Below are 27,892 nucleotides of genomic sequence, written 5' to 3' on the forward strand. Positions count from 1 at the left end.
AAAGAACAGTAGATAAAGTGAACTAGAGGACCCGAAACTCAACCTCGGGAGAGAAGCCACTAGCTCCGTGCATCCATGACTGGTCGCAGACAACCACCCCAAGAAAGTAGAGGATGGGTGAAGAACTTCATGGGGAGTAGGTTTCCCCTCTGAGGTGGGAGGTGGAGGGGCCCTCGTCGAAGTCAAAGAAGAAGTAGATGCCCCCTCTGAGGGCAAAGAAATAACATCCCCCTCTGAATCCCCCTCTGAAGTAGATAGGGAGTCCAAAAACTCATGGATCACGGACTCCAAAATGTCTAATGACGAAGGAAGTACCGCCGGTCGTGCCTCTCGAACCTGAGTAGTCGAGGGTGAAAGGTGGTGCTCAAACTGAGCAACGAGGGGGCAACAGTCGCTATCTCTCATTGGAGCAGACTGGGTAGCCAAAGAAGAGGAAGGAGTCGAGCAGCCACTGTCTCTTGAAGAAGCGGACTAACGAGGAGACCGTATCAAACAATCAAAGACTCTCGATGGAGTGGACTACAAAACGACGGGTCGTAGTAGCCACTATACCCGAAAATAGGTGGGAGAAGACTACCGCTGGCATTGCGACGATCTCCAGGAGGTCGTAGCGCCAATCGATCCTCCATGTGCTCGAAGGACTTAGTGCGCATTGGATGTGTCTTATTGCCTTGAGCATAGTACTCTGATAGCCGATGCAAAACGATCTCTGTGGCCCAGAAAGGAGAGGTGACACAAGGAGTGCCTGGTGGAAGACACATGTACTCCGGAGGGGTGGGAAGAAAAGGTCGAAGTCGGCAAGCATCGGTGGCGTGGCCGGTGATACCACAGTATGAGCACCCAGTAGTCTGGTCATCTGTTGGTAAAGAAGCCATGGATACCAGTGTGCCTTGCTAAAGAAGGAAAAGGTCAGCCACCATGAACCACGAACCGCAATGTCCGCCTCAAGGGATGTGAGGGCAGTGTGAAGCACGAACCGCAATGTCTGCCTCAAGGGGTGGGAGGGTAGTGGAAGGGCTAGAAGTGAGCTGCCAGGGGAAGGAGGATACGACCAGCAATAAGAGGTTGCAACCAGTAGAGAAACGCAAGTGAGGAGAGAGAAGGACTAAAAATGTAGGCAGGACAGCCTACAGGAGAGAGAAAGACTATAAAACGCAGGCAGTAGGAGAGAGAAAGACTAAAAATGCAAGTAGGGTAGCCTGCAGGAGAGAGAAAGACTAAAAACGCAAGCAACAAGACTGTGATGACGTGGTAGGCTGTACGGCAGCAGGTCTGTACACAGGAACAGCAGTCGCCTGACTGAAATCAGCTCCAAACTGCGTGAAGAGGGCTGAAAATCAGGCGCCAACTGATGGAGACAGCAATGGACAGCTTCGGCTGAGATGTCCTCCACGAACGGGGTGTGGACAGCAAGCTGAAACACCTGAAATCTACAAAAACGAGATTTTGATGCGGCAAAAGAAGAAAAGAAGTGGATGCCGAACCCGCCACCGGTCTTTGCTTTCACTAGAGCGGAGAATCTTCGCTGCTAGGTGAGTAGATCCAGCTCTGATACCATGTCAAAAGATGGCGTACCAGCGAGACAGTAGAGTTTGCAGGGAGGAACACGGAGTGAACTTAGCAAACATGGAGAAGAGAAGAGAAGAGAGACGAAACTCTGATGAATGGAATGATGAAGTTCTAAATCATGAAGTGAATGTGATACAAGGGAACAAGGGTGCCGTAGAACAAGGAAGATGATGAAGACAGCCACGAACCACCAACCGCAATGTCCTCCTGAAGGGTTGTGAGGGTAGTGGAGAGGCTGGAGAGAAGAGGTGACGGACTGAATGAATCAGCCGTAGTGAATGAATGAGAGAGTGGCCTATAAATAGGCATAGTCAGTCTAGGATGGCGCCCCTTTTTGGGGCTGCAAACCCAAAACGCAAAAACGCAAAAACGCAAACTGCGGGTGAAGGGTAAAGGGTTTCTCAACATTTGGGAGGATCTATTCATCTACAAATAGATACATTGCCCACCACTCAGCCCTAATCCTATTTGCAGATTGTTGGAGCCCATTTCTTTACCATCCACACCCCTTCCTAGTGCATATCTGTCCACTAGCCAGGCATCTGCTACCAGCCATTGGCAACTTTTTTCAGCCCTCTGGGCCGGTGTCTTCAGCTGGCATTTGCTGATCTACCACCATGCAACAAATCCTCCTTCAATAGGAAGGCCTTCAGACTGCTGTATTTTGCTGCTGCAGATCAGTCCAGCCTGCATTTTCAGCTCTGTTGTTGCCGCGTGTCTGCTATCATCATTATACAGCCTGCATTTACCCTCCAGCTGCTGTTGTCAGCCAGCCACGTCATCGGATTCAGTTGTGTTTTCAGTTTCAGCAGTTGTCTACCACTTCCAAACTATTGCCTCCAGCTGCTGCCCATTGTTCGAGCCATAGAAACATGAAACAAGGAACGCGAACGGGGAACGGGGACAGTGACGGGGACGTCAAACCTAGGGAACAAGGACGTGGGAATGGGAACAGCATTTAAAAAATTAAAATTGAAAAAAAAATAATATTTCACTCATAATCCATGTGGACTCTGGAGTGTTAAAACCAACGTCTGTAATCCACAAGGACAAATCATTTAAGTTTTAACTTCAAGATATCATGCATCATTCTAAAACTACTCATTCGAAATTGAATTGCAACTTACAAGGCTCAAGAGGAAAGCTATTCAATTATAAAATGCATAATACATATGCCATAAATGATAAAACAATGAACAATGAGCTAAACTTTAAAGTCTAAGCTGAAAGAACATGCCTATGGTACCATTGCCAAAAAACTTAAAAGATTACAAATATGAAGTCTAATCTTTGAAAGAACATGCTCATTGCCCCAAAAAAGACTACAAATATAAAGTCTAATCTCTAGACTGAAGCAAAATGCGGCATGCCAAAATAGCCCAAAGGGCAACTGCAAGACTGCAAGTACAAATATAATATCGGCATGGCACAACAGCCCAAGTGTCACACTGTTATCAATGATCATAATATCATATACAATGTACATGTGTCATGTATCATGAGACGCATGATAAGTAAACTAAATCAAAGATCATCATCATGATCTGAGGTTGTTCTAGCTACTCCTGACGTGCCAACCTCATCATCATGTGTACCATGAATTGTTGCATCTCCCTCAACATCAGCATGTTCTCGCTACATCTCCCACTCTGTGAATGAATCGGGCTTTGTTGTCATACTGTTACATAACATCCTCAAATTAGCACTAACAAATACTAGATCGTTTGCCCTCTCCACACCAAGACAATTCCTCTTCTTTGAAGCAATGTGAGCGTATATACTCCACAATTGCTCCAAACAAGAGGAGCTAACTAACTGACTCAAAATACGGATGGCTAGTTGTTGCAACTCAAGACCATCCGAACCATAGTCCTCCCACCACAAAGCTGCCCCAATCTTACAGCGATCCTCCTGTGCATCCCCACAGCCAAAAGAACCCCGAAAGGTCCTATAACATGAAAGCTGACTTCTGATCTTTCGTCTATGCCATGATCAGACACTAGACGAGACAATATAAGTCTCCATGCATCCATAACCTCAATGTCATTCTCCTGACCCTTGCCCTCGAACTCAGGATCCACAACAAATGCAGCTGTATGCATGGGTGAGCTATAGAAGTTCCACCTCATCACAACTAAATGGCGTATCTCCTCATACGCCTCATCATTTGGTGCCAACTCCTGCAACTTTTCATTCAGCTTATCCATAGCCTCATATACCTTGCCAATGCAAGGTTGCATAGCATCCATAGCCCTCAATAAATGCACAATAGGTGATACCATAGCATCTATCCGCTTTACATCATCCCAAAAAGTGGAGTTATTTGCTTTCTCCAAGCATAAGATACCTGTAGGAGTATCTGTCAATGTTGATAAGGTGAACTCATCACTAAGAAATAACTGTCTCAAGGCGCCACTGTATTCTCTTAATCTGCCTAGCATCAAGAAGTTAAAGGCAAATCTGATATCAGAGTATTTTAAAAGTGTCTTCTTCAACTGCAAAGAGAAGTAATGGCGAAGAAACTAGTGATTCAAAACAAAGCTAACCATTTGAGCTCCTTGCTCTATGACACGTGCAATCCATGACAAGTTACCAATATCCTTTAGTAGGTTGTTCAAGCAATGAGCCATACAATATGAAACTGTGATATGCGGATAATATCCCTGGATAATAGCACCCCTTGCCCTATTTGCGGGCTCTCCATCTGCAACAAATCCCACAACATGCTTTGGGCCAATAAGCTCAATACCTCTAATCCACTCTGTTGCAAGTACATCTGCTGACTTTCCTGTCCTCGATGCATTATGTGAAGATATGAAATACATTTTCCCACGAGAATAAGCATCCATACCATGAATGGATCGCTTGTTGTATCACTCCAACCATCAGCAAATCAAGGAAACTCCATTTTTAGCCCACTGGCTCTTTCTAGTCACTGCAAGGTCTCTGATGATGGAGGTACATACGAAGGGCCATACTCACCAATCTTCTTCCACATCAATTTAAAATATTGACCTGGCTGCATGAAATTGAATGTGGTCATGATTAAAAAAAGCATGCCACTGATATATTCATCTCTTTTTTCTTCTTAGGATACCAACTAGCATCAAGTGTGCTCTGTCTACGCACAACATGTGGCACTATTGATGCCATGGCCGATGCAATGCCTACAGTAGGTGTGGAGGTAGCACTTCCTGATACTGACCCTGCTCTAGACACATCTGATGGGGATGGTGTCACAAAAGTTGCAGGGTTAACTGCAACATGTCGTGGTCTATATGCAAGATAAGCTTGTTGACCTACAATACGGTCACGAAGCTCCCTTTGCTTCTTCAAGGTCACATTCGGACAAAACTGTACCTCTGAATTTGGCTCATGTAGGAGATGAGCTCGGACTTGATTATGCATAAAATGGAACAAGTGGCAATTGATATTCCATATTCTGATATTTAAGTAACTTTGAAAATTTAAAATCAATAAAAATTCGAAATACAAATGCTCGGCTCAATGGATTACATTGTTTGCTCCACTAGTTCGCTTGTATGGGCAAAGCTTGCAAGTCCATGGTCGAGATCTGTTAGCAGTCATGTTTGTAATGCCTTGTCATCTCCTGCCTGTGAGCCTCAGTCTGAGTCAAACGAGGACATTAGGAGCTCTGACATGTCTGTCACGTGTTTTGATGAAGGAGGCTAGTCACTCTCGACTGGCTGTCAGTTTGCATTTCTATGCATTCCCTTTATTTGTCGGGGTCCAGTGTGCATTTTTAGGGCAGTTTCTGCATTTCCCAGGCTGTCCGCACCTGCCAGGTATTGTCCCCCTGTTTCGGGATTTTCTGGCCCCAGATGTGCCACGTCAGCATTTTGCGACTGCATTTAATGCAGTCGGACTGCATTAAATGCAGTCGGCCCAGTATTTAGGGCCCCTGGGGCAGGTCGGCCAGTTTTGGGCTCTTTTGGCTATATATAGCCAACCCCCCACACTTGGCAGATTATCTCTCAGTCTTCTTCCTCTTCAGCAGGTGCACACTCCGACATTCTTTTCCTCCGTGGTGGTGCTGCCATCGTCATCAGCCTGATCTGGTGCCCTCACTGATGCTTCGGGCTACGTGCAGGGATTGATCAGTCCATTTCAGTGTATTCAGCATTCATTACAGTCAGTGCAGATTTTCTTCCTTCATTTTCTGCTGTCTCTCTCTCCTCCTCTGTGTTCGTGTTCTTCTTCCGTTGCGCACTCTCACATGGTATCATCGCCAAACTGAGAGCACGGAGGTCTTCATCGACTGGAGAGACACCACACCTATCATCTGTTGCTGCCCCCCTTCTCTCCAACAGCCAGGCGGCCCCTCCAGGTGGTCTATACATTTGCGTTTGCTGCATCAGCCCCTTCTAGAGGCTGCCACGTCATCAACCAGCCCCTGTCTACTTGCGTTTTCAGCTGGGCGGCCTTCTCTTCAGCTAGGCGACTCCACTACAGGCTGCGTTTTGCATCCAAGGTGGTCGTTTTCCCTCCTGGCGGCTCATCTCCAGCTGGCGCTTCTCTTCTTGGCTGCGTTTTGGTGCCTGGCAACTTTCCCTTCGGATTTTGTGCCCTACACAACTGCGTTTTCACCTCCTGGTGACCTGGAGTTTGGTGGTTCTTCTGGTGGTTGGTGACCCTTCTGGTGGTCATTCTTCGGCATCGGCACAGTTTTCTTTGGTGTTTGGTATTTTGCAGATTTAGAAGATGTCTTATCATCAGTTTACAGGTTTTGATGACTCAGATGATGAGCTTTTGTCTCGACATTCATCTGAACGGAGGCGTGATTTCTATCGCGAGGATCGTCATACGGAGTCTATTCCTCGTTCTCGTCCCCCTTCTATTCATGTATCTCGGCAAGCCCCTTCCAGTGGGCCGACGATGCAGCCTTTGGTACCCCCTGTACAGATACCCGTACTTCCTCAGCTGCCCAAAGAGGACCGGTTGGATGGCTCCAACTTTTCTCTATGGTCCTGCAAGGTGGAGTGTATCTTGGACTCCTTCGATCTTTGGGAGCTTGTTTCTGTTCCTATTCCCCGGCCTAAGGTGGATCCCGCAGATGGAACATCTATGGATCGTGCAGCCTTATGGGATCGGCTCAATTCTAGAGCCCGATCTTTCCTCTTTCTGAGTTTGCAGGATTCTGTCCTTGTTCATGTTCACAGGTTGAAGACTGCAGCGGACGTGTGGAGAAAGCTCGCGTCTCTCTATCAATAGAAGACGTTTGCCCACCGGATATCTCTCGAAAAGAAGTTGCGGATGCTCGCTATTGATGATAGTCCTTCCATGAAGGACCACATCAACAGATTACAGGATATGAGGGATGAGCTTGCATCCCTCGGTCGAACGATATCTTCTGAAGACATGGCTATGATTCTTTTGACTCAGCTGCCATCGCCTCGGTTTGATGTCTTCTACACCAGCCTTCTTACATCGAGGACCCGTGAGAAGCTTCTATGGGAGGAGCTATCCCCGCTTGTCTTGGAGCATGATGAGCGACTCAGAGAGGTCAGTGATAGTGGATCCGACTCCACTAGAGCCTTTGTTGCAGGTTCGGGAGGACAGAAGAAGAAGAGGAAGTCAAAGGCTAAGAAGAAGGACAGTTCTTCAGGCTCTGACTCAGATTCAGAGAGACCGAAGTGCCCACACTGTGGGAAAGGGACACATCCCGAGGAGAAATGTTGGAAGAAGTACCCTCACCTTCGTCCGGGAGCGAAGGGTGGATCTACATCAGAGCCTTCTTCTACCTCTACACCAGCTGTTACCCATGAGTCAGTGTTCCTTCATATCCATGCTTTGGAGGAGGATCCTTCTTCTGTGGCTGCAGTGTCTTCTGCGCAGCCTTGGTTAGTGGACAGTGGTGCTTCGAGTCATATGACTCCCCGAGGTGATTTGTTACAGGATCTCCGTCCATCAGAGAGTTCAGTCACTGTTGGTGACATTTTATCGGTGCCTATTAGTGGTGTTGGCACATTGCCTTTGTTTACCGACCGACCTTCGAGCTCCTTTTCACAGGCCCTACATGTTCCGGATTTGGGCCTTCCCCTCCTCTCAGTTTATGGTCTTACAAGCTTGGCACACGCGTGATCTTCACCGAGCATGCCGTTGTTATTGAGGATTCTCTTACAGGAGCTGTCTTATCTACAGGTTGGCAGGAGAGCGGCGGGCTTTACAGGCTCCATTCCCCTTCTTTGATGCAGGGTCCTCCGAGGCAGTCTATTGCTACACCCGTTCCCGCTTGTGCACCTTCTATTCCACAGGTTCCTTCCCATCCCCCACCCTCTCCTCCGGTGGTTCCCTCGTACCTCCCATACCTTTCAGAGGGGGACGATCTCGGTGATGCGGCTGTGGATTCCCTGGCCCCTAGTGTTTTAGAGGGGGATTCCCAGGATCGTGAGGAGCTCCTTCAGCAGCAGTCTACATCGACGGACTTCATCGACCTTGGCATTCCTCTTGCCACCCCAGGATCCGTTTCTTCCTTGGCCTTCAGCCACATCCAGGATCTGAGAGGGGGTGTTAGCAGTCATGTTTGTCATGCCTTGTCATCTCCTGCCTGTGAGCCTCAGTCTGAGTCAGACGAGGACATTAGGAGCTCTAACATGTCTGTCATGTGTTTTGATGGAGGAGGCTAGTCACTCTCGACTGGCTGTCAGTTTGCATTTCTATGCATTCCCTTTATTTGTCGGGGTCCAGTGTGCATTTTTAGGGCAGTTTCTGCATTTCCCAGGCTGTCCGCACCTGCCAGGTATTGTCCCCCTGTTTCGGGATTTTCTGGCCCCAATTGTGCCACGTCAGCATTTTGCGACTGCATTAAATGCAGTCGGCCCAGTATTTAGGGCCCCTGGGGCAGGTCGGCTAGTTTTGGGCTCTTTTGGCTATATATGGCCAGCCCCCCACACTTGGCAAATTATCTCTCAGTCTTCTTCCTCTTCAGCAGGTGCACACTCCGACATTCTTTTCCTCCGTGGTGGTGCTGCCATCGTCATCAGCCTGATCTGGTGCCCTCACTGATGCTTCGGGCTGCGTGCAGGGACTGATCAGTCCATTTCAGTGTATTCAGCATTCATTACAGTCAGTGCAGATTTTCTTCCTTCATTTTCTGCTGTCTCTCTCTCCTCCTCTGTGTTCGTGTTCTTCTTCCGTTGCGCACTCTTACAAGATCCTCCACCACTCAATGGGAGGTCAGTATTTACTTCTTCCTACCATGACCAATCATCGGACCTTCTTCCTCGACCACCAGACCGACGAGCGGGGCGGGAAGATGAAGCCATTTCAGGCTGAAAATTGAAATAAAAATGGCTCGAGAGAAGTGAGAACTAGAGTCTCGAGAGAAGGGAGAAGTCTCAAGAGTCAAGACTCAAGAGTCAAGAGAGAAGGAAAAAGGAGAGAAGGGAAAAGGAAGAAGAGAAGAGGAGAAGAGTGGAAAACTTGGATTGAAGAAGAAGGAAGACTCAAGAGAAGAGAAGAAGAAGGAAAAGAAGGGAGAAGGTCCAAGGAAGAAAGAAGAAGAGAAGGGAGAAGTGAAGAGAAGGAAGAGAAGGAAGAGAAGAAAGAGAAGAAAGAAGAAAGAAGAGAGGTTGGAGGCGAGGCAGGAGGAGGCAAGGGCGGGGGGATTGACGGTTGGCCACTGACAGGAGAACAAAGACAAGCGCCGTGCGGACTGGTCACGAGGGGTGGAAACGAGATCGGGCGGAAGCAACAGGCAAGAAACGTGCGGCAAACGATCGCACGCGGAGTCTCAAACGATCGCAGGTGGGAGCAGTGGCCAGCCGAAGGTAAGTGGGTGCCATGTGGCATTCCCTGTCTGAAACGTGTTCCCTGCGCTACATTCCCTGTCTGAAACGGGACAGGAAACATTCCATTGACTTGCAACATGTCCCATAACGGCTTCATGCCAGGGACGGCGATTCCGCGTGTCGAGGGGCCGTTCCGGCTGTTTCATGTTTCTATGGTTCGAGCTCTATCTCAATCGTGTTCAGCTTGATCCAGACTCCAGCTGCTGCCCATTGTTCAAGCTCTATCCCAGTCGTGTTTAGCTTGATCTAAACTCTCCAAATCTGTGTTTGCTGCTGCCGTACACTTTGGAGGCTGTTTACTACATTTCAAGATCCGTATAGAGTACGACACACACTCCTACTCACACCCTCTGCTGTACACTTTGGAGGCTATTTACTACATTTCAAGATCCGTATAGAGTACGACACACACTCCAACTCACACCCTTTGCCTTGGTCCTTTAGAGACACAAGAGTTTGAGGTTCGGTGTTCACCTTGCATAATGTGTTTGTTGCATTGAGCATTGTATTTATTCATTATTTTTCATTCATGTTCTATGCTCATTGTCTTTGAGTTACCTTAACCCTACTGAGTTCTTTTATCAGCCTATGCTTTTTGTCGTACCATTTTGTTCATATTCTATGTTTGAATCTCTCTTTACATGGTATCAGAGCTAGGTACTCTTTGAAGAAACCTAGGCCCTTGATCGGAAAGCTTAACATTAGAAATAGGAACTATCAGAGGAAAGATGACTTCGAGCACGACTTCATTGCTTTAGTCTCCAAATCCTCCTATGCTGACAACGAGCAAAAGTGGGCTTCACAGCTTGCTCAATGAGATTCTAACATTGGTGGAGAGACATTTGACTATCATGGTGTCTACAAACCCTATGAGATCTCATAGGCCAAGTACGATTTGATTCTCACGCATCGAGCCTAACAACAATTAGAAGATAACATTGTTTATTCACCCATAGGTTTTGCACATAGGTCTAATGATTTTGCAGAAAGGACGGAAACTCCATATGGGATTGGCCATCCTATTGGAGAGACACACCAAGTACAAACTTTCATTCACATCCCCTCCTTCCACTCTCATGTCAAGTACACAAGTATTTACTTCTATCACTATTCCTTATGTTTCTACTCCCATCCAAGATGTTGGTAATATTCAAGAAAAAGGTAATCTTTAATCTATTCATAACAATCCAAGTCCTACAGAGGATTTTATGTAAATACAAGAAGAGGTGCATATAAGAAAAACTCAAATTTTCCTTCCTCAAGGTTTCCTTCAAGTTTTGTTTCTCAAAGTGAGAATGAAGTTGGTGCATTATCATTTCAAATATCATCATCTAATTTTCAATTTCCTAAAAATGAATTTCCATTCACTTCCATTCCATCTGCACCTCAATTTCCAATCCCACCCTTCTCTTCTGCTACGTCCACATCAACATTCATGCAATTATTCACATCACCATTCACCATTCCACCTATACAATAACATGCCACATTGGGGGGATCTTCAAGCATATGCACAATCTATCCCTTTAGGTCCTCTTCTTTTGCACATCGAGGTGCTGGAGGTGCACCAGTGGTGGGAATTTATCCCCCAATCCAACCATCCATGGGGATCTATATGCACAAGTATCCCGTCCACGTGTCTCAAGCCCCACCCTATTCTCCTACCTCCTCCCACATGGCTAACCTACCCCAATCCGCATCAAGACCACACCCTGGTCAATCACCTCCTTTGAAACATACCTCTACAGTCACCATGCTAGGCACTTCAATGCCTCATGTAACACCTATTTACCCCCATCTCTATCCTATGTCATCCACCTATCCCCTCCATCCATCCATTCATTTGCATCAGCCAAGCGTATGTTTAAGGATACGAGTCATTTTAACATGTCTAGCTTTACTACTTGGTCTAATTTGATGCAACATGCCTTGGATTCCCAAGGCTTGTGAAAACACTCGTTCAAGGTCAAAAACCTCAGTCTTTGACCCCCATTGGTTCCCATAAGAGGTAGTTAACTCTTGGAAGAGTAGAGATACCATTGCTATACTCGAGTTGATGCAAGGTCTTTTGCCTGAATTTCACTCTCAACTCCAATACTTTGACCTTGCATCTGAGTGTTGGACCCTGAGAGGGATGATTTGACTCTTAAGTTGACTGAGTATCCGCAATTGTTCGCTGAATTCCCCATCACTAGCTTACCCAAGTCAGCTGATGATCAAGTCACTTTGTTCATGTATAAATTGCCACAAAAATACTTCAATTTTATCTAACAAGTTATCTCACTGCCAGAGTTACCCACCTCTACAAGTTTGAGTGTTAGCTATTGTAGTATACTCGGTTGTTCGAACAATTTCATAAGAAACAACAATATGCAAAGGAGGCCTTGACTTCCCAGAAGGTGAAGCAAGGTGATTCTAAGTGTGAAAAAAAATGTGAGAATGAAAATATTTTGAACTTCATCAACTTGATCAATTATCACCACGAAAAATTAAAAGACAAAGGGAGAGAGAAAGAGAAAGAAGAGAGTCAACACCACGTTGAGAGGAGAACCAGCCCCTCCCCCTTTACACAATTTTATTGAAACAAACCACGAGCACCAAGTACCTAAACCGTATACAATAAGATGATTTATTGCAATTCTGAATATTAGGGTTCTGAAACCCTAATTTTAGTATACTCCGAACAACAAGCTAATTTTCTTCTTTAGTGCTTGAATTTAATCAAGCTAAGTAGAAACAGCTTCTTGAATGAGTACTAGATAAGCATATACAAAGCATGTGGCTGAAATTTTAGCATTAGAGTTTATTGGAAATGAAAAGAGAGATCTCCAATATATAGGTGTGGGGCTTGAATGCTCAAAAGTCGAAAGTAGAAGCGACAAATGATAACTATTTACTATAAATGACAAGCGTTAAGCAAAATAACTAGTGTAGGGACACTTGTCTCTTCAAAATGACATACATCCTATTCTAGATACCACATGTCATTTTTCTAGAGAAAGAAGCTTTTAAACCTTGTACTCTAAAAATCTCTCAAATATTTAAGAATTTGAGATAGAGACTAGAGACAAACTTATTCGTTGCAAAATTCGAAGCCTCTGATGCGAACAAAATTTCCATTTGAATAACTTCCAAAAATAGCAGCCTTCTAAATTCTAGGAGTCATCGAATTTGGATTCAGGGAAGCTTAATTGTATAGGTTCACCCATACTCCCCATACCTTTATTCATCGACACCCACAAGTGGTTAAGATAGCTTGTCTATTTTGTAGTGTGTTGAATGTAACCATCCCTTTTATTTCCCCTGGGGAACAAATATATAATAGGATCAAAACAATCTCAAAAAAAACAAAAAACAAAACAAAACAAAAAGTTCAATGTGGTCTCATCACCTTAGCAAGTCCTAGTAGGCCAGCAGGCAGCCAACAAGCACCCTTTGTTTGATGCCTTGGTCTCTCTGGGTGACCCTTTGGGCTCCCTTGGTAACATAACCATTGCCTCTGTAGTCTTGGTAGATCCTTGGGCAGTCAATGTGCACCCTTGGCCCGATATTCTGACTACTTTGGGATGGGATATCTTGGGATGATTATGAACTAAGTTATGCTCTACAGTCCCTTTCTGGTTCCAATTTTGGACCCGAGAGGGGGTGTTGAGCTAAAAAATGCATTAACCTTGATTAGCTCTTTATTGTAGCCCCAAAACATGGTTATTACCAGAAGATTCATTAAATGACCATTAAATGACCACTTTACTAGAGAGAGTTTGCGTCCCACATGCCAAACCATAATTTGGGAGGATCTACTCATCTATAAATAGATGGACTACCCACCACTCAGCCCTAACCTTGTTTGCATATTGTTGGCACCCTGTCCTTTGCTGTCCCCACCCCTTCCCGGGGGATATCTCAGTTTGAGTTTGCTGTCCACCAGCCACACATTTGTTATCAGCCCTTGGCAACTGTTTTCAGCTTCCAAGCCTATATTTTCAATTGGCATTTGTGATCTACCATCAAGCAACAATTCCCAACCTTCTCCTCTAGCAAGGGGCCCTTCAGACTGCTGCGTTTTGTTGGTGCAGATCAGTCCAGCCTGCATCTTCAGATCTTCTGCTGCCACCTGTCTGCTGTCATCATCATACAGCCTGCATTTACCCTCCAGCTTTTATTGTCAGTTTGCCATGTGATCTGATTCAGCCACGTTTTTGGTTCCAGCAGTCATCTACCACTTCCAAACTGTTTCCTCCAGCTGCTGCCCACTGTTCAAGCTGTCTCAATCGTGTTCGGCCTGATCTAGGCTCTCTAGATCTGCATTTGCTGGCGCTGTACACTTTTGGAGGTTGTTTGCTACATTTCAAGATCTATATTGTGTACAACACACTCCAACTCACACCCTCTACCTCGGTCCTTCAAAGACACGAGAGTTCAAGGTTGGTATTCACCTTGCATAGTGTATTTGCTGCATTAAGCATTGTATTTATTCATTACTCTTCATTCATCTTCTATGTTCATTGTCTTTGAGTTACCCTAACCCTACTAAGTTCTTTTATTAGTCTATGCTTTGCCATAAAATTGTGTATGCACTCTATGTTCAAGTATTTCTTTACACAAACCTCTTCCTTCCACTCTATCATTCCTTTCTCTCATTGTATTAGTCATGCACCTATGCATTAGCACTCAGAATTTTCACCCCAATCCTCACCCTACTATATGTGCAATGGATTACATTTGGTATTACAGCTATTTTTGTGACCAGAATTTCTCTGATTTCATGTCTCTGTGGCCTCCAACATTGCATGCAGAACGGAAAACAAGGCCATTTGAGAATATTTATGAATGGAATATCATCTATGACAAGGTGACTCTACAACAAAAACATAACCTACTCTTCCAATTGACTTCATCACAAGCTAATTAGGAAATCACAGCAATAGTTCCAATGGCAATCATGGGCTTGATGCCATCAAGGCTTAACTAAATCTTTGGAAGGCCATTATCGACAAGCCCCTCTAATGCAATCAAGCGTGGCATCTTAAGCCGATTATTTGAAAATGAATTTGATAGTGGAGCTAGCTAGCAATGTGTCTTTGATACTACATGCTTGTTGCTTTACAACTATTGTGTTTAATTTGAGCTGCATAATTTGAATAATTTTTCAATTAGCTTTATACCTTATGGCAGACTAAGGTCTATTTCAGTTTTTATTTTTGTGAGGACACTTATTATGTTTTTTATTAGCTCAACATGAGCGGTTCAATTAGTACTTCCATTAACTCAATAAGTCAAATTCAAATTGTACTTCCATAAGGAAGAATATGTCCATTTGCTCAATGAGGTCAGTCCTTCACGACACCGTTTGGGCTATAAGAAGGATTCTAGCTCGTAGTTGTGTGCAATATCAAGGTTGGTTGGGAGCTAGATAAGGAAAATGCAAAAAACCAATCACCAACAATGTATGGGGTGCCCGCAACTTCATTTTGGGGCATCATAGAGTGATCTAACTCAATAGGAGAAGCTAGCAATTAACATGAAATGTGACACCAGATCATGTGGTTCTGCACTGATAGTGTGGACCATTCTTTGTGCAGATCCTCTTCTGAGCTTTATGTACTACATCTCCTAACCCACTTCAAGGAGGTTTCAAGAAGAGATCGGATTGGCCTTTGCCTATCAACTACAAGAAATTGCAGTGGCAAGAATTATGAATAGATCACTGCTTCATTTCACAAACATGATCGTGGCGAATTGATGGAGAGGTCACCAATACCTCGGGGAGAAATGCCGACGTAACGTTTGCCCAAAGCCGCAGAGAACGAACGGGCTTGTCTCTGCCAATGCCCAAGCAAGAGTAAGATTGCGGGAGCAGAAAAGATGATCAAAAGAGAGCATTCCTAAGGTAAGTGTCCTCGAAGGGGGGGATATTAAGAGCGTAAGAGGGGGATTTTTACCTGATGAGATGGAAAGAGGAGGAATCCTGTGTTGCCAGAAAGGCAGTGCGAAAGGGCTGCACATGGCCGAAATCGAGCTCTTCCCAGACAACCTGAGTGCCTGCTTCTGAGGCCATCCTTCTCGGAAAACTAAACAACAGTTAGCCAAGCTAGTTCTTAGCTTCCGGATCTATGGTGCTCCTTAGAACATGTCTAGCATCTCGTGCTCACATACATATGTCCATGACATCCCATTTTTCTAATCAATAAAATAAATTTGACTTGCAATCATCTAGTAGGGTTGAGCCATAAGGTGGAGTCTTGATGAGCAAAGGCTTAGGGTGGTTACACACCGCCATTGCCCGCCCAATCTATGCCCAGTTTGTGGGCACAGGAAAAGTTGACTTGGGCGGTCACTTGTCCGCCACCTGCTTACATACTGGGCAGTGGACACTTTTCGTTATCAATAAGTGTATGTCCATCTTCCGTCCACAATCGTTTACACACCGGCCACCACCTACCACCGGACACTTCCTAAATCGCATGTGAATGAAGGGATGCTACGGATGTTGATCATCATTCTCATAATAATTATTTTTAGAATACTTGATTAAACACTTTAAACCGACTAATAAACCTTTAAAAAAAGTCACCAATAAAACTAAAAGCATGAATCTGAAGTTTTTCCTACCAAAGAACTCCAAGATTATGACCTTATTGCGTCGTTGCTTTCTGCGCCAATATATTTGTTTCTATGGTGACTACTATTCATGCTTTTGGAAGCTCATTCACTTCCAAGAGAGCAGGGGAGTTGAACCCCTTCGCCATGTTGTTGAGGCATGGCTCTATCGAGCTCTCTGCGGAAAGGTGAAAAGAGGGAAATTGTTTTAGCACACCACCCCTCTTTCCACCTTTCCACCTGCGCTGCAGATGCAAGGATGACTGAAAACTTTAAAAAATCATGCAAGGATGGCTGAAAATTACTTACTTGGATGTGATTGTGCTTAACAGTATGGACTGAACAATAGACCGAGTTGGAATGTGTTTACTCACCATTGTCTTCGTCGTCCATCTCCTCCGCAGAGTCAGAATCACCAAATATTGTTCTCACATTTGTGCTCTCCCTCTCTCGATACATGGCTCGAGCAATGTTCTCTCTTCGAGATGCCCCCCCAAGATGGATTGCCTCTTGTGTTGGCTCCACTGCTTGAGCTCTTTGTATTGCTTGTGTGGTACCTGTGTTAGTTAGCATAGCAACCTCTGCTAATCCATTCCTCAAACTATTTTGCTGGTCCATGTCTTGTTGAGCCGCATTACTTTCTCTATCAAGTTCTGATGTCGCTTCATGTATCCATGTATCATCAAAACTATCTCCATGCACAATGCATATATTATGTAGAACAATGCATACTGCCACCATCTTTGGGACATTTTGTAAAAGCATATCGCAATCTTTAACAATATATGAAATCGCGCTTTAAGGATGCCAAATGCCCTTTCAACTGGCATACGAGTACTTGATTGTATGTAATTCCAATAATAACGTTCCGGAGATAGCCCATCCTTACTACCCTTGAAAGAAGGAAGCATCCAAAAGTGTGCAGGATAAGCACAATCGCCTAGTAGACAGTATTGTCCCAGAGCTTTGTTTGTGCATCGTTTTCCTAGGTCTGAACGTTGAAAAACATTCCAATCGTGCATAGAACCTTCCTAGCCAACGTCATAGTCCCAAACAACACAATTGGTTGCCACGCTTATCTGTAGAATAATAGAGTGGAAGCCCTTCCTATTAAAATAATCTTCGTGGTTCTCCCTTGGGGCAATGATGGGTATATGACTACCATCTATTGCACCAATAACATACGGTATGCCTCGAAGGGCTTGAAATGCACCAGCATATTTTTTCATTTGTTGTGGGGAAGGCCACTTTACATACATACTATGCAATCCAAAAGCACCCAATACATCGCAAAAGTCCAAAACAACCAGCTGTGTAAATGAAGTTGCGACTCCGTACAAATCGGCTATTAGTCCCAAACTTGAGCTGCTCGCCAAGTGATGCAGAGCCACATAGACTCACTTCTCCACAGGTACTGCCCCTCTATAGTTCGTATTCTTGCGTCGCATTTGTGGTGCTAATTTTGCAACGAGATATTCAAATGTACTCCTGCTAACTCGTAACCTACTTTTAAACATTCGGTTTGTATAACTCCCCAGAAGCCCCTGCTCCATAAAAGTTTGTGGTCTTGGATAGGCCCAACATGACCGTCGATCGTGCCTTCACTGACCTATCCTGGCTCAACGTGCAACGTAACCTCGAGCCATGCACTCCATCAAAGTATGCAATAGCATGCTGTCATCGTCCCCGTCATCCAAATCACTCAACAATAGTTGAAACATTGCTATGACAGCGACTACAACACCGATGACACACATTATCAAAAGACTTTCGTCGTCCATTCACCTGTCAAAAGATTTGACAAAACTTTATGAGACACTTGAAGAGAGATGTAAAGGTAGAATAAAAAACTTGTTTTTTTTTAAGTTCCAAATTCATCTACAGTTGAATTCATCATTCCTTTTTAAGACTTTTGATTACATCTAATAGACCAGATACCGAGGAGGCAAGTGTATCCATGATAATGAGCTTGCGCTCTTCAAATGTTTTTTTTTCCTCTAGGTTTGATTTTTGGTTGGCTAACATTGATCGGGCGGTGCTAGCCATGTCACTGAGAGACTCCTCTATCTTTCTACCCTTTTTATTGCGTGCTCCTTGATTGGTTGTTTGATCATGCACGATCTTCGAAGGCTCATTGGAGCCAATGTCTTCTTGGGTGTGGTCACCCTGATCATTGGAGACTGATGTATTGTTGTCTTCTGACGAAGATAACCCACCAACAGACGAGGCATGTGCATCGCTAACAACATTGGCACGATTCCACATATATTGATCCACAATATCATATCACTGACAAATGATTCTGCGATCATTGCCTGATATGGCGTTGTGGGCCTTATCCTTTCTATATGACTCATAAACGCGTCCCCAACGTTTTCTGCATGCCTCACCATCTTTGTCAAACTCTGAAAATAGCGATGCTAGCTGGGTGGCAACCTTGGACCATATATCCACTCCTTGCTTCGGTGGCTTTGAGAACACACTCATGGATCCTCGGATGTGAATGAGTTGTACTGTCCATGCATCCTTCCATTGCGCAAACGGTTTTTTTGTGGCTATTGTATGATCTTGTGTCTCAGGACCGTCATTCTGATTCTTTCCTTTCCGCGCCCTCTTTGGTTTAGGAGGTTTAGGGGCATCAGACTCCGATGATGTTTGTCGTGGACGTTGTTTGGTAGAATTCTCGGAAGATGGCACCATTGGTTCATGAGCCTGAACCAAGTCAACCTCTTCACATGAGTCCTGGTTGGCATCACAAGAACTTATTGCTTGTGGTTCTTGTTGTCGTGGTGCCGAGGGACCATGTTGAGGACTATGTGCAACTGGACGAAGAATTACATTATTGTGTACTGTTGTGGGTCTCTCTATACCTAATTGTCTTGGTCGTTGGAACGGTACAAATTGAGGAGGACGGGGATTGATCAAAGGAGGGCGGTTTGGAAACACATTTACATGGATATTGCCAACGGCAGTGTGGCTTGGCATGTGGTTTGGAACACCCACACTTTGGCTCGAAAAGTATATGAAGTCATTATTGCATATTGCATCTTGGCTCATTTGAGACACGAACTGGTGAAATCCTCCATGGGAGTGCTCTCTTGAGAATCCATTCCAATCGTCCACCTTACGCATGAAAATTGATCCATCATTTACAATATGTGAATAGACAAACAAGTTTATTGTTCTTTACATAATGCACTCTATTTTTTTTATTTACATATCAATAATTGATTGTAAGGTGACAACTATAGGATAACTCCAATTACATTGCAATTTATCTTACAATTAGAAAACAATATGGTTAAAGAACAATAAAGAAAAGGAAATGTTATATAGATACATTGATTCAAACAAAATGATGGGATGTATATATAGACAAGAAGTTTTAGCCATTGTCAACCTGTAATAGATGCCAAACATATATAGCGGAACTAAGAAAGGATTCATTGCAATAATGAACAATTAGAAAACAATATGGTTAAAGAACAATAAAGAAAAGGAAATGTTATACAGATACATTGATTCAAACAAAATGATGGGATGTATGTATAGACAAGAAGTTTTAGCCATTGTCAACTTGTAATAGATGCCAAACATATATAGCGAAACTAAGAAAGGATTCATTGCAACGATGAACATATATCAAACAATATGGTTAAAGAACAATAAAGAAAAGGAAATGTTATATAGATACATTGATTCAAACAAAATGATGGGATGTATATATAGACAAGAAGTTTTAGCCATTGTCAACCTGTAATAGATGCCAAACATATATAGCGGAACTAAGAAAGGATTCATTGCAATAATGAACAATTAGAAAACAATATGGTTAAAGAACAATAAAGAAAAGGAAATGTTATACAGATACATTGATTCAAACAAAATGATGGGATGTATGTATAGACAAGAAGTTTTAGCCATTGTCAACTTGTAATAGATGCCAAACATATATAGCGGAACTAAGAAAGGATTCATTGCAACGATGAACATATATCAAACAATATGGTTAAAGAACAATAAAGAAAAGGAAATGTTATACAGATACATTGATTCAAACAAAATGATGGGATGTATGTATAGACAAGAAGTTTTAGCCATTGTCAACCTATAATAGATGCCAAACATATATAGCGGAACTAAGAAAGGATTCATTGCAACGATGAAATACTGCTAAGCAAACAAAAACCCTCCAATAAAACCTAAGTCAAATTGAAACTAGACCACCTAGCAAGAGTTTAGGATACTCAAAATTTACAATAATACATTCCTACAAATACAATTAAATAAATTAATTGGTAGAACAGCAGTTGTAATGAGGGTCCACTCAAAAAGTTTCAAGATATTGTGGTGTTCCAAAGGCGTTGGTGCAGAAAGTATGAACATAAATAAAACAGGCAGTCAGCAAGTGTTCTACTTCAGAGAGTACATAAATGATATTCATTTATGTTCATACAATTCTCCATAACATTATTTTCAATTGAAGCTTGATTGATGATTCTTGCAATGATTGCTATCAGAGATGAATAGCTATCAGAAATTGTTATCAGATATGAATAGCAATCTCATATGTATCAGAAATTGGGAGAAGCCAAAGACAGTGGGGCAGCAGCACATGGAGGTAGAAACACAGGCATGCTGAAATGTTGCAGGCTTGAAACACAGGCTTGAAATGTTGCATGCACAACAGGCAAGACACGATTTAATGTTTCTAACTGATTAACACTTGCTTATAAGGCAAATCATGGGTTAGCTGCAAACTGGTCAGTCAAGGTCAATAGAATCACCTGTGAAAACATTACCAGGTCAATCAAAAAGAGAGAGAGAGCATACCTGTGAAAGCTGCGAAGTTCTACTCTGATAAAGACCTCTGCCTCCGAGCCAGAGCTCTGATAAAACCCTCCGTTGAAGCTTGTGAATCACCTGTGAAGCCTACAAATTACATGCAAGCAATTGGCCATGATTAAACCCTGAACTAGTTTCTGCCAACAGAGAGAGACCTGGCTGGATGCATGATCATCAAAGATGCCTTCCCACCTTCACGATGTGTACATTTTCATGCGAAGAGAGGGATGATGAATCCAGAAAAACATAGAGAGATGAACCTTCACGATGTGTACATTTATGCATGTGGTGAAACGGGCAACACAGGGAAGCTCCTGTGTATCAACGGCTCCCTGTGTGTCAACGGCCACATGGTGCACCTACCTGGAGCCCACTCATGTGGGCAGAAAATAGAGCTTTGATGAGCATGGCGGCCAAAGAGATCATCACAGGAGGTGGAGCCAAACGGGCTGCAGCAACGGAAACGGGTTGCAGCAACGGGAACCTAGGCAATGGGAACGGGCAACGGGAAGCCCTCTCTCTGTCCTAAAGCCCACAGGCCAATAGAGGAGGAGCCAATCAGATCGCGGACTCGATCGCAGGACGGAACAGGACGGGGGAGCTCCCCCGCCATGCGGAACGCAGAAAGGGGGCGGGGGGAGCATTGAAGACCCCCGAAAGGGCGAGATGCCGGGCACCCCTAGTGTGTAAGAGGGGGGCGCCCACTTTTGAAGATCCGGCCTTCTTATTGGCCGGATTACAGATGCTTGGGCGGTCGCAGCCCGGTGTGTAACCACCCTTAGTCTTTCTTTCTCCGTTAGGGGATTGGGAGATCCATGTCCTTAGTATTTTCGTTGTCTTGAAGCAACGAGTGAAGTCAACTTCGCTCAACAATCCGTTTCTCATTTTTCTCTCTCTTATTTTTTCTCTCTATTTTTAATTTTCTCACTCTTTCTCTCTGCTTTCTATTTTAGTTTATTTTTTCCCATCTCCTAGTCCTCTCTCTCTCTCTCTCATTTTTTTCTTTCCCTGCTTTCTCTCTCTCCCTCTCTCTCTCTCTTTTATTTTCCCTCCTCTCTTCTCTCTTTTCCTTCTCTCTCCCTCTCCTCTTTTTTTTTCTTGTTCTCTCTCTCGTCATTCTCTTTTTTAAATTTTCCTTCTCTCTCTCTCTCTCTCTCTCTCTTCTTCTTTTTCTTTCACTTTCTTTCCCCTCCTCCCAGTCTCTCTTAAAGTATGTAAATTTTATCTTTTACCTATATATAATTCTCTCTTTATGTTTATATTCTCTCTCTTTTTCTTGTAATACTTTCATGCAATTAAAAATTAGTTGATTAGTTAGAAAGTTAGTTAGTCAATTAATAAGTTAGTAAGGTTACTAACTAAAGTAAAAACTAACTAACATTAATAACTAAAAAATCAAAACTCATAATTCGATATGTTTTTCGGATGAATAAGGACTGTAGCAACCCTTCACAGAAGTTACAACATGAACGAGAGTTATGAGCCATATTAATCAGTAGTGTTAATGTGTATACTATGGATAGTCTAAAAATATTAGATTTGTTTGTAAAACTAGTATATTTTAGATATTTCTTATTATAAATGTCCTAAAAAAACTATGGAGATTTCTAGAACAAAATGTCGTGTAAAAAAAGTAAGTAGTTTTTTCAGTTTGTTTTGGAGATTTAATACAAAAAAAGGATTGGCGAAATCGCACACATTGCGATCGCAAATTAAAGCAGTAAACAACACTTCGAACAGGGAGAAGAAGAAGAAGTGATTTGGAAGATTTCTAATCAAATGTCTTGGGACCTTACTCCCCTTTTAAAGAACTCTTCTTCTTAGCCACAACCCTTCTTCTCTTGTTTAGCTATAAATATGATACATGGGGAGCAGTTGGAAAATCACAAGGAGACCCTGAGAGGCTATGAGAGAGAGGTAGAGAGAGGGAAGTAGAAGGATACCCCTCCAAGAAATTGCGAGAATGAGCTTGAGAGAGAGAGAGAGAGAGAGAGAGAGAGAGAGAGAGAGAGAGAGAGAGAGAGAGAGAGAGAGAGAGAGAGAGAGAGAGAGAGAGGAGTTACCTCAAGAGGCTACAAGAGAGAGGTAGAGAGAGGGAGGTAGAAGAATACCCCTCCAAGAGATTATGAGAACTAAGAGGCTGCGAGGGAGAGAGTTAGCTCAATTCCCCCTATCTCGGTCTTCGACTAAGCCATCTTCTATTACGCTCTACCATCTCAAATTCATTCCTCCTTCTTTATCTCTCAAATCCACTTGTGGACGATGGCCCTCAAGTGAAAGATCTCTCCAAATGTTGAAACTCTCACTATAGCCAATGGGACCGCAACTACGGGAAACGCATCTCTTATGAATCAGGTGCACCCCGTTGTATTAGGGTAAAGAAATTTGGAGAAAAGAACGTTTACATAAATTATCGCAACTTAATTGAGCATGTTTCGAGATAATGAGCGTATAAAGAAAATTTTGTTCATCACATTTATCTTAGGTGATTGATTAAAATTACACTTAGAAGCCGTTAAATTACACATAAATTGCATGGAAATTTCATGCTAATATATATATGAAAAGTTTCAAGAATATGCATTAAATTGCAATTAAGTCAGATAGATTTTATGTATCCACATCCGTTTGCTTGGTTGAAATAATAGGAAATCATATTACATCTCACAAAACATAGATTGAACTTGTGATGGAATACGTAGGGTTCTTAAGAAGTTAAAAAATTTTCAAACCCTAAAGTGTTAGAAGTTGGAAGAATTCTTCTCAAGGCCCATCTTGCTTGAAGTTGAAAGGAATTCAAAGTCCTTAAGTAATTTTATGAATTACGTGACAAACCCTAGTTCAAATGAATACTTAGGGTCTCATTGTGGGGAAGCCAATGTTCCAATTTGCAATCAACATTGCAAGGATACTCCTTCATTCAAAAGAATGAGAAAATTAAATTAGGTTATTTTTAAAAATGTCAAACGATAACGGGGATAAAGCCGAGACTAGATGCTATCGTATCAAATTGGAATTTCCTTTGGTAGAGAAAACGAAGAATTGTCTAGTACATATTGTGCACTTCTGCTTGTGTTTGTACTTAGGAACACCTATTTGGAAAGGAGTCATCTGACAAAAGAATTGATTTTTTTAAAATCTTTCAAATTGGATTCAAGTTGAGACACCTAGGAAAGGCGTGTTGAGCACCCCCAAATAGCCGCCAACCCTATCCAAGGGGGTTTTTGATAGCCATGTCGAGAATGTGGATCGAACCCGTCGCGAGAGTCTCTCCGTAGAAACGTATGTTCGTAGGAGGATGCTCAGTTTGACAGGGGGTCTAGGGAACTTTGGCTGTAAATCCCCTATCTCGGAGTCCTACTCAGATGGTCTATGTGACTCAAAAAGGAATCTCGAGGCCCTATTATAGTGCAAGGGCGAAAACTTGGAGGAAAATAAGACGCATCCTTACGGATTGCCGGAATTGTCCTATGGACGGGATTTGTATCTCAATTGAAATTTCAATATAAAGTTTATTTTCAAGGAATTTCTCTGATCTGTTTTCATATCAGTGCATAAAATTACATAAAGGAACATGTGACTAACAGGCTAATTAAGGAAGCTGCTTGTATATGTTACCACTAATGTGCCCTTAGGTAAGTAGGAAACTAAAGCTATCAAGGGAAGCAGGTAGGTGGAACCCCCGACGTGTCCATCCTACGACAGGGTGGTCCTAGAGAACTGGGAGACTTCTCAATATTCAAATCGCGATGATATATTGAAGTTAGATAATGTAAGGGTAGAACCCTAGCTCATATCGTTTTAGGGGACCGGAATGGGACTTTACCCTACGGGTAGAGAGGTTGAGTGATGCATCCCTCTCATTTTTCATTTTCTTTAAACCAAGTGCAATATGAGTCCGCCTTGATTTAAATGCTCTGCGCAAAGTAGATCATCTGAAGACCGACGATAGAAGGTTGTAGAATGACTTGACCATTAGAAACCCATGAAGATTCAGGTCGATCCTAACAGAGTTAGCCGATACGTTCCGTTGTAGAGTAGACTTGGGAGTCGCTAACCAACAAACCCTGTGACATTCTATTGGGAGTGCCACATGGCATCTTTTAGATCAGACTCCCGATGGACTACTAAAACATGTCGCGACCTAGGCACGTTACACTCTCTCCTCTCTCTCTCTCTTTCTCTCCCTCTCTCTCCGCCCCCTTTTCTTCTCCTCCCCTTTCTCCTAATTTTATTTTTTTCTTCTCTCTCTCCCTTTTCCCCTCTCTCATTCTTCTATCTCCCTTTCTCTCTCTCTCTCAAAAAATATTTAAATTAAAAAAATACTTTTCTCTTTTTTTCCATCTCTCTTCCTTTTTTCTTCTTATTATTCTCTCTCTCTCTTTCTTCTCTCTCCTCTCTTTTTCTTTTTTTCTTCTTCTCTCTTTAATTTTTTTTCTTTTCTCATTCTTTTAAATTTTATCTTTTCTCTCTCTATAATTCTCTCTTTGTGTTCAAATTCTCTCTCTTCTTTTTCTTATTCTTTTCTCTCTCTATAATTCTCTCTCTGTGCTTAAATTCTCTCTCTTCTTTTATCTGATCTTTTCTCTCTCTATAAATCTCTCTCTATGTTCAAATTCTCTCTCTTCTTCTTCTTCTTTTAAAAATGTTTAATTAAAAGAAAAGTTTAAATTAAAAAGTTTAATCTAAGAGAGAGAGAGAGAGAGAGAGAGAGAGAGAGAGAGAGAGAGAGAGAGAGAGAGAAAGAGACAGAGAGAGAGAGAGAACTAGGCCCTACACATAAGAGAGAAAGAGAGGGGAGGGGGGAAGAATTTAATTAAAAAGGGGAGGGGGAAAAGAAAGAGAGAGATTATAAGTGAGAGAGAGGGGAGGAGGTTTTAATTTTAAAAAAGGGAGGTGAAGGGGGGGAGGGGGGGGGGGAGGAGGCTTTAATGAAAAAAGGAAGGGGGAAGAGAAAATGAGAGACTACACATGAGAAAGAGGGGGGGTTTGATTGAAAGATGGAGGTTTGGAAAAGGGAGTAGGTTCAGGAAGCCCTCTGGAGGTTCAGGGCTTTCCAAACCTATAGCGAAAATAGTATAGTAGTAAGATATGGAGTAAGGTCTTCTATAAAGAGTTTGATTTCCTACTCAATTTGGAACAAGTAGGGATTTTCCAAATTGTCAAGATGCCTCGACATGTGATCTACCATGTAATATTGTTTACCTTTATGCACAACTATAGAGAAGCCAAATTCAAGCAATAGCAGTGGTCATCTAGCAATGCACTTGGGTATGTATGGTTTGTTGACAAGATATAGAAAGTTTTGATGGTCTATTAAGAAGATAATAGCCAAGAGGTAGTGTCAAAACTTCTTCACAGTGTGTACCATTTCAAATCCTTTCATTTATGTTGTTGAGTAGTTCATTTCTACATCAATGAGTTGCTTATTTGTAAAGCTCAATGAAAAGTCCATGTTGTGCTCACCAAGTTGGCATAACACCACTACAATCGTAATGATGCCAAACTAGTAAAACAATGACTTATACACAATGAGCCCAAGGTATGTCCATGCAATCAAGGAGGAATCGGACAAGCTTATCAAAGCTAGATTTACATATGAAATAGAACACATGGACTGGGTGTTACCCATCATTTTTATACTTGAGAAAAATGGCAAGAATCAAGTGTGTCTCAACTAGGTCTCAACTACAAGAAATTCAATGCCACTGCCAAGAGAGATAACTACCCTAGCCACATGCTAGAGTGCATGGTAGGAAAGAAGCCTTACAAATTGTATGATAGATTCTTAGGTTATAGTTCATTCAAAATACAACCACAAAACAAATTTTACCATCAAACGAAGAGTGTTTCTACACATAGTCACATTTGTGGGTTTGAAAATGCGCCAACAACTTTGAAATATGAATTTTTATTATATTTAAGAACATGTTAGGAATTCTTTGAGATCTTGCTTGATTACATGCATCTCGACTCTAGTTGAGAACACTTTGATAGCTTGACACAAGTCTTTGATATATGTTGCCAATATCGCCTCTTTGAACCCCTAAGGATATCATTTTTAGTAAAACATGGTTGTATACTAGGGCATGTGGTATCCAAAAAAGGTATTACAACTAAAATTTTAAAGATTAAGTTATTGTTAACCTTTCACCTCTAATGAATACCAAATATGCTTAATGCCTTCTTGGTCGTACAGGTCTTGAGCTATGCGATCATTGTGAGACATTTGTACAAACTACTTGTGGTCTTTGAATGGATTGAAGAGTGTTGGGAAGCATATAATACTCTAAAGAAGGCTTTAATAACCACACCAATCTTATGAGTCCCAAATTAGTTACTAACAATTCACATTCATATATAAGATGCCATTCTTGTTGTTTGTGTAGTAGCAATCTCACATGGTATTTCTTTAGGTTCTCATTTAACTAGGTGGACACATCAAAGTATTATTTGAGTAGATCTAGCAATTTTTTTCATGTCCCTTGGTAAGATCATCACAATAGATATGGGTCAAGGTTTTTCACCCTCTTTAGCTACATTTACATCTACTTTGGTAGGTCCTACAATGGATTCATTAGTGTCTCATGCTCCTTTTACCCCTCCTATCATTACAATTTGATCTTCTTTCTTGAATTTCACAAAGCACTTTAGAGGATTTTGTGACTTGTTTTGCATTTTAGCTTCAAATTCCTTAGTATTCCTCAATTGCTTTAGATTGCTTCATCTCAAGTGATAAGGTGAGTATCTTTTAGTGCACTTTGCCTTAGTGGATCGAGGAATTTTAGAGTTGCTATAAGTGCTTGTCTCCGACCTTGAGCTAGAGTCCCATGAGTTACTTGTTGATTTCTGTTTGTTAGGATAAACATTTTATTTGTGTGTTTTGACATTGAATAGGGTAGCCAAGGCTGGTAGTTCAAGTCTAAATATTTCATTGTCCAAGATAGTTAGAAAATTTAGTCATTCTAATTTGGTGCTCAATTTGATCATCCATCATTGAAGAGTTAATTAAAGGGTTGCAATTGCTTTGATTGATTGTTTGAATAATCACAAATTGTCTTGAAAAG

At 42.5% G+C, this 27,892-nt stretch overlaps 1 protein-coding gene across 5 annotated transcripts in view; it reads right to left on the bottom strand.

Moving 5' to 3' along the window:
* The window catches only part of RUS3 (root UVB sensitive protein (Protein of unknown function, DUF647)), a 119,002-nt gene extending 103,442 nt beyond the window's left edge, over positions 1–15,560 (bottom strand). For 2 of the 5 annotated variants that reach the window (XM_087665448.1, XM_087665450.1), the window contains exons 1-2: positions 15,323–15,560; positions 15,142–15,202 (exon numbers count right to left, since the gene is read on the bottom strand). In XM_087665448.1, the coding sequence (XP_087521574.1) occupies positions 15,142–15,202; positions 15,323–15,438 (177 nt within the window). In that variant the 5' untranslated portion in view covers positions 15,439–15,560. The remainder of the gene's footprint in view (positions 1–15,141; positions 15,203–15,322) is intronic. The other 3 variants (XM_087665449.1, XM_087665451.1, XM_087665446.1) reach the window with 2 other exon arrangements.
* Positions 15,561–27,892: the final 12,332 nt, after the last annotated feature.

This window comes from Lygodium microphyllum, chromosome 24 (assembly GCF_053477565.2).
Source record: "Lygodium microphyllum isolate KBCC chromosome 24, Lygodium_microphyllum_v1.1.10, whole genome shotgun sequence".
NCBI lineage: Eukaryota > Viridiplantae > Streptophyta > Polypodiopsida > Schizaeales > Lygodiaceae > Lygodium > Lygodium microphyllum.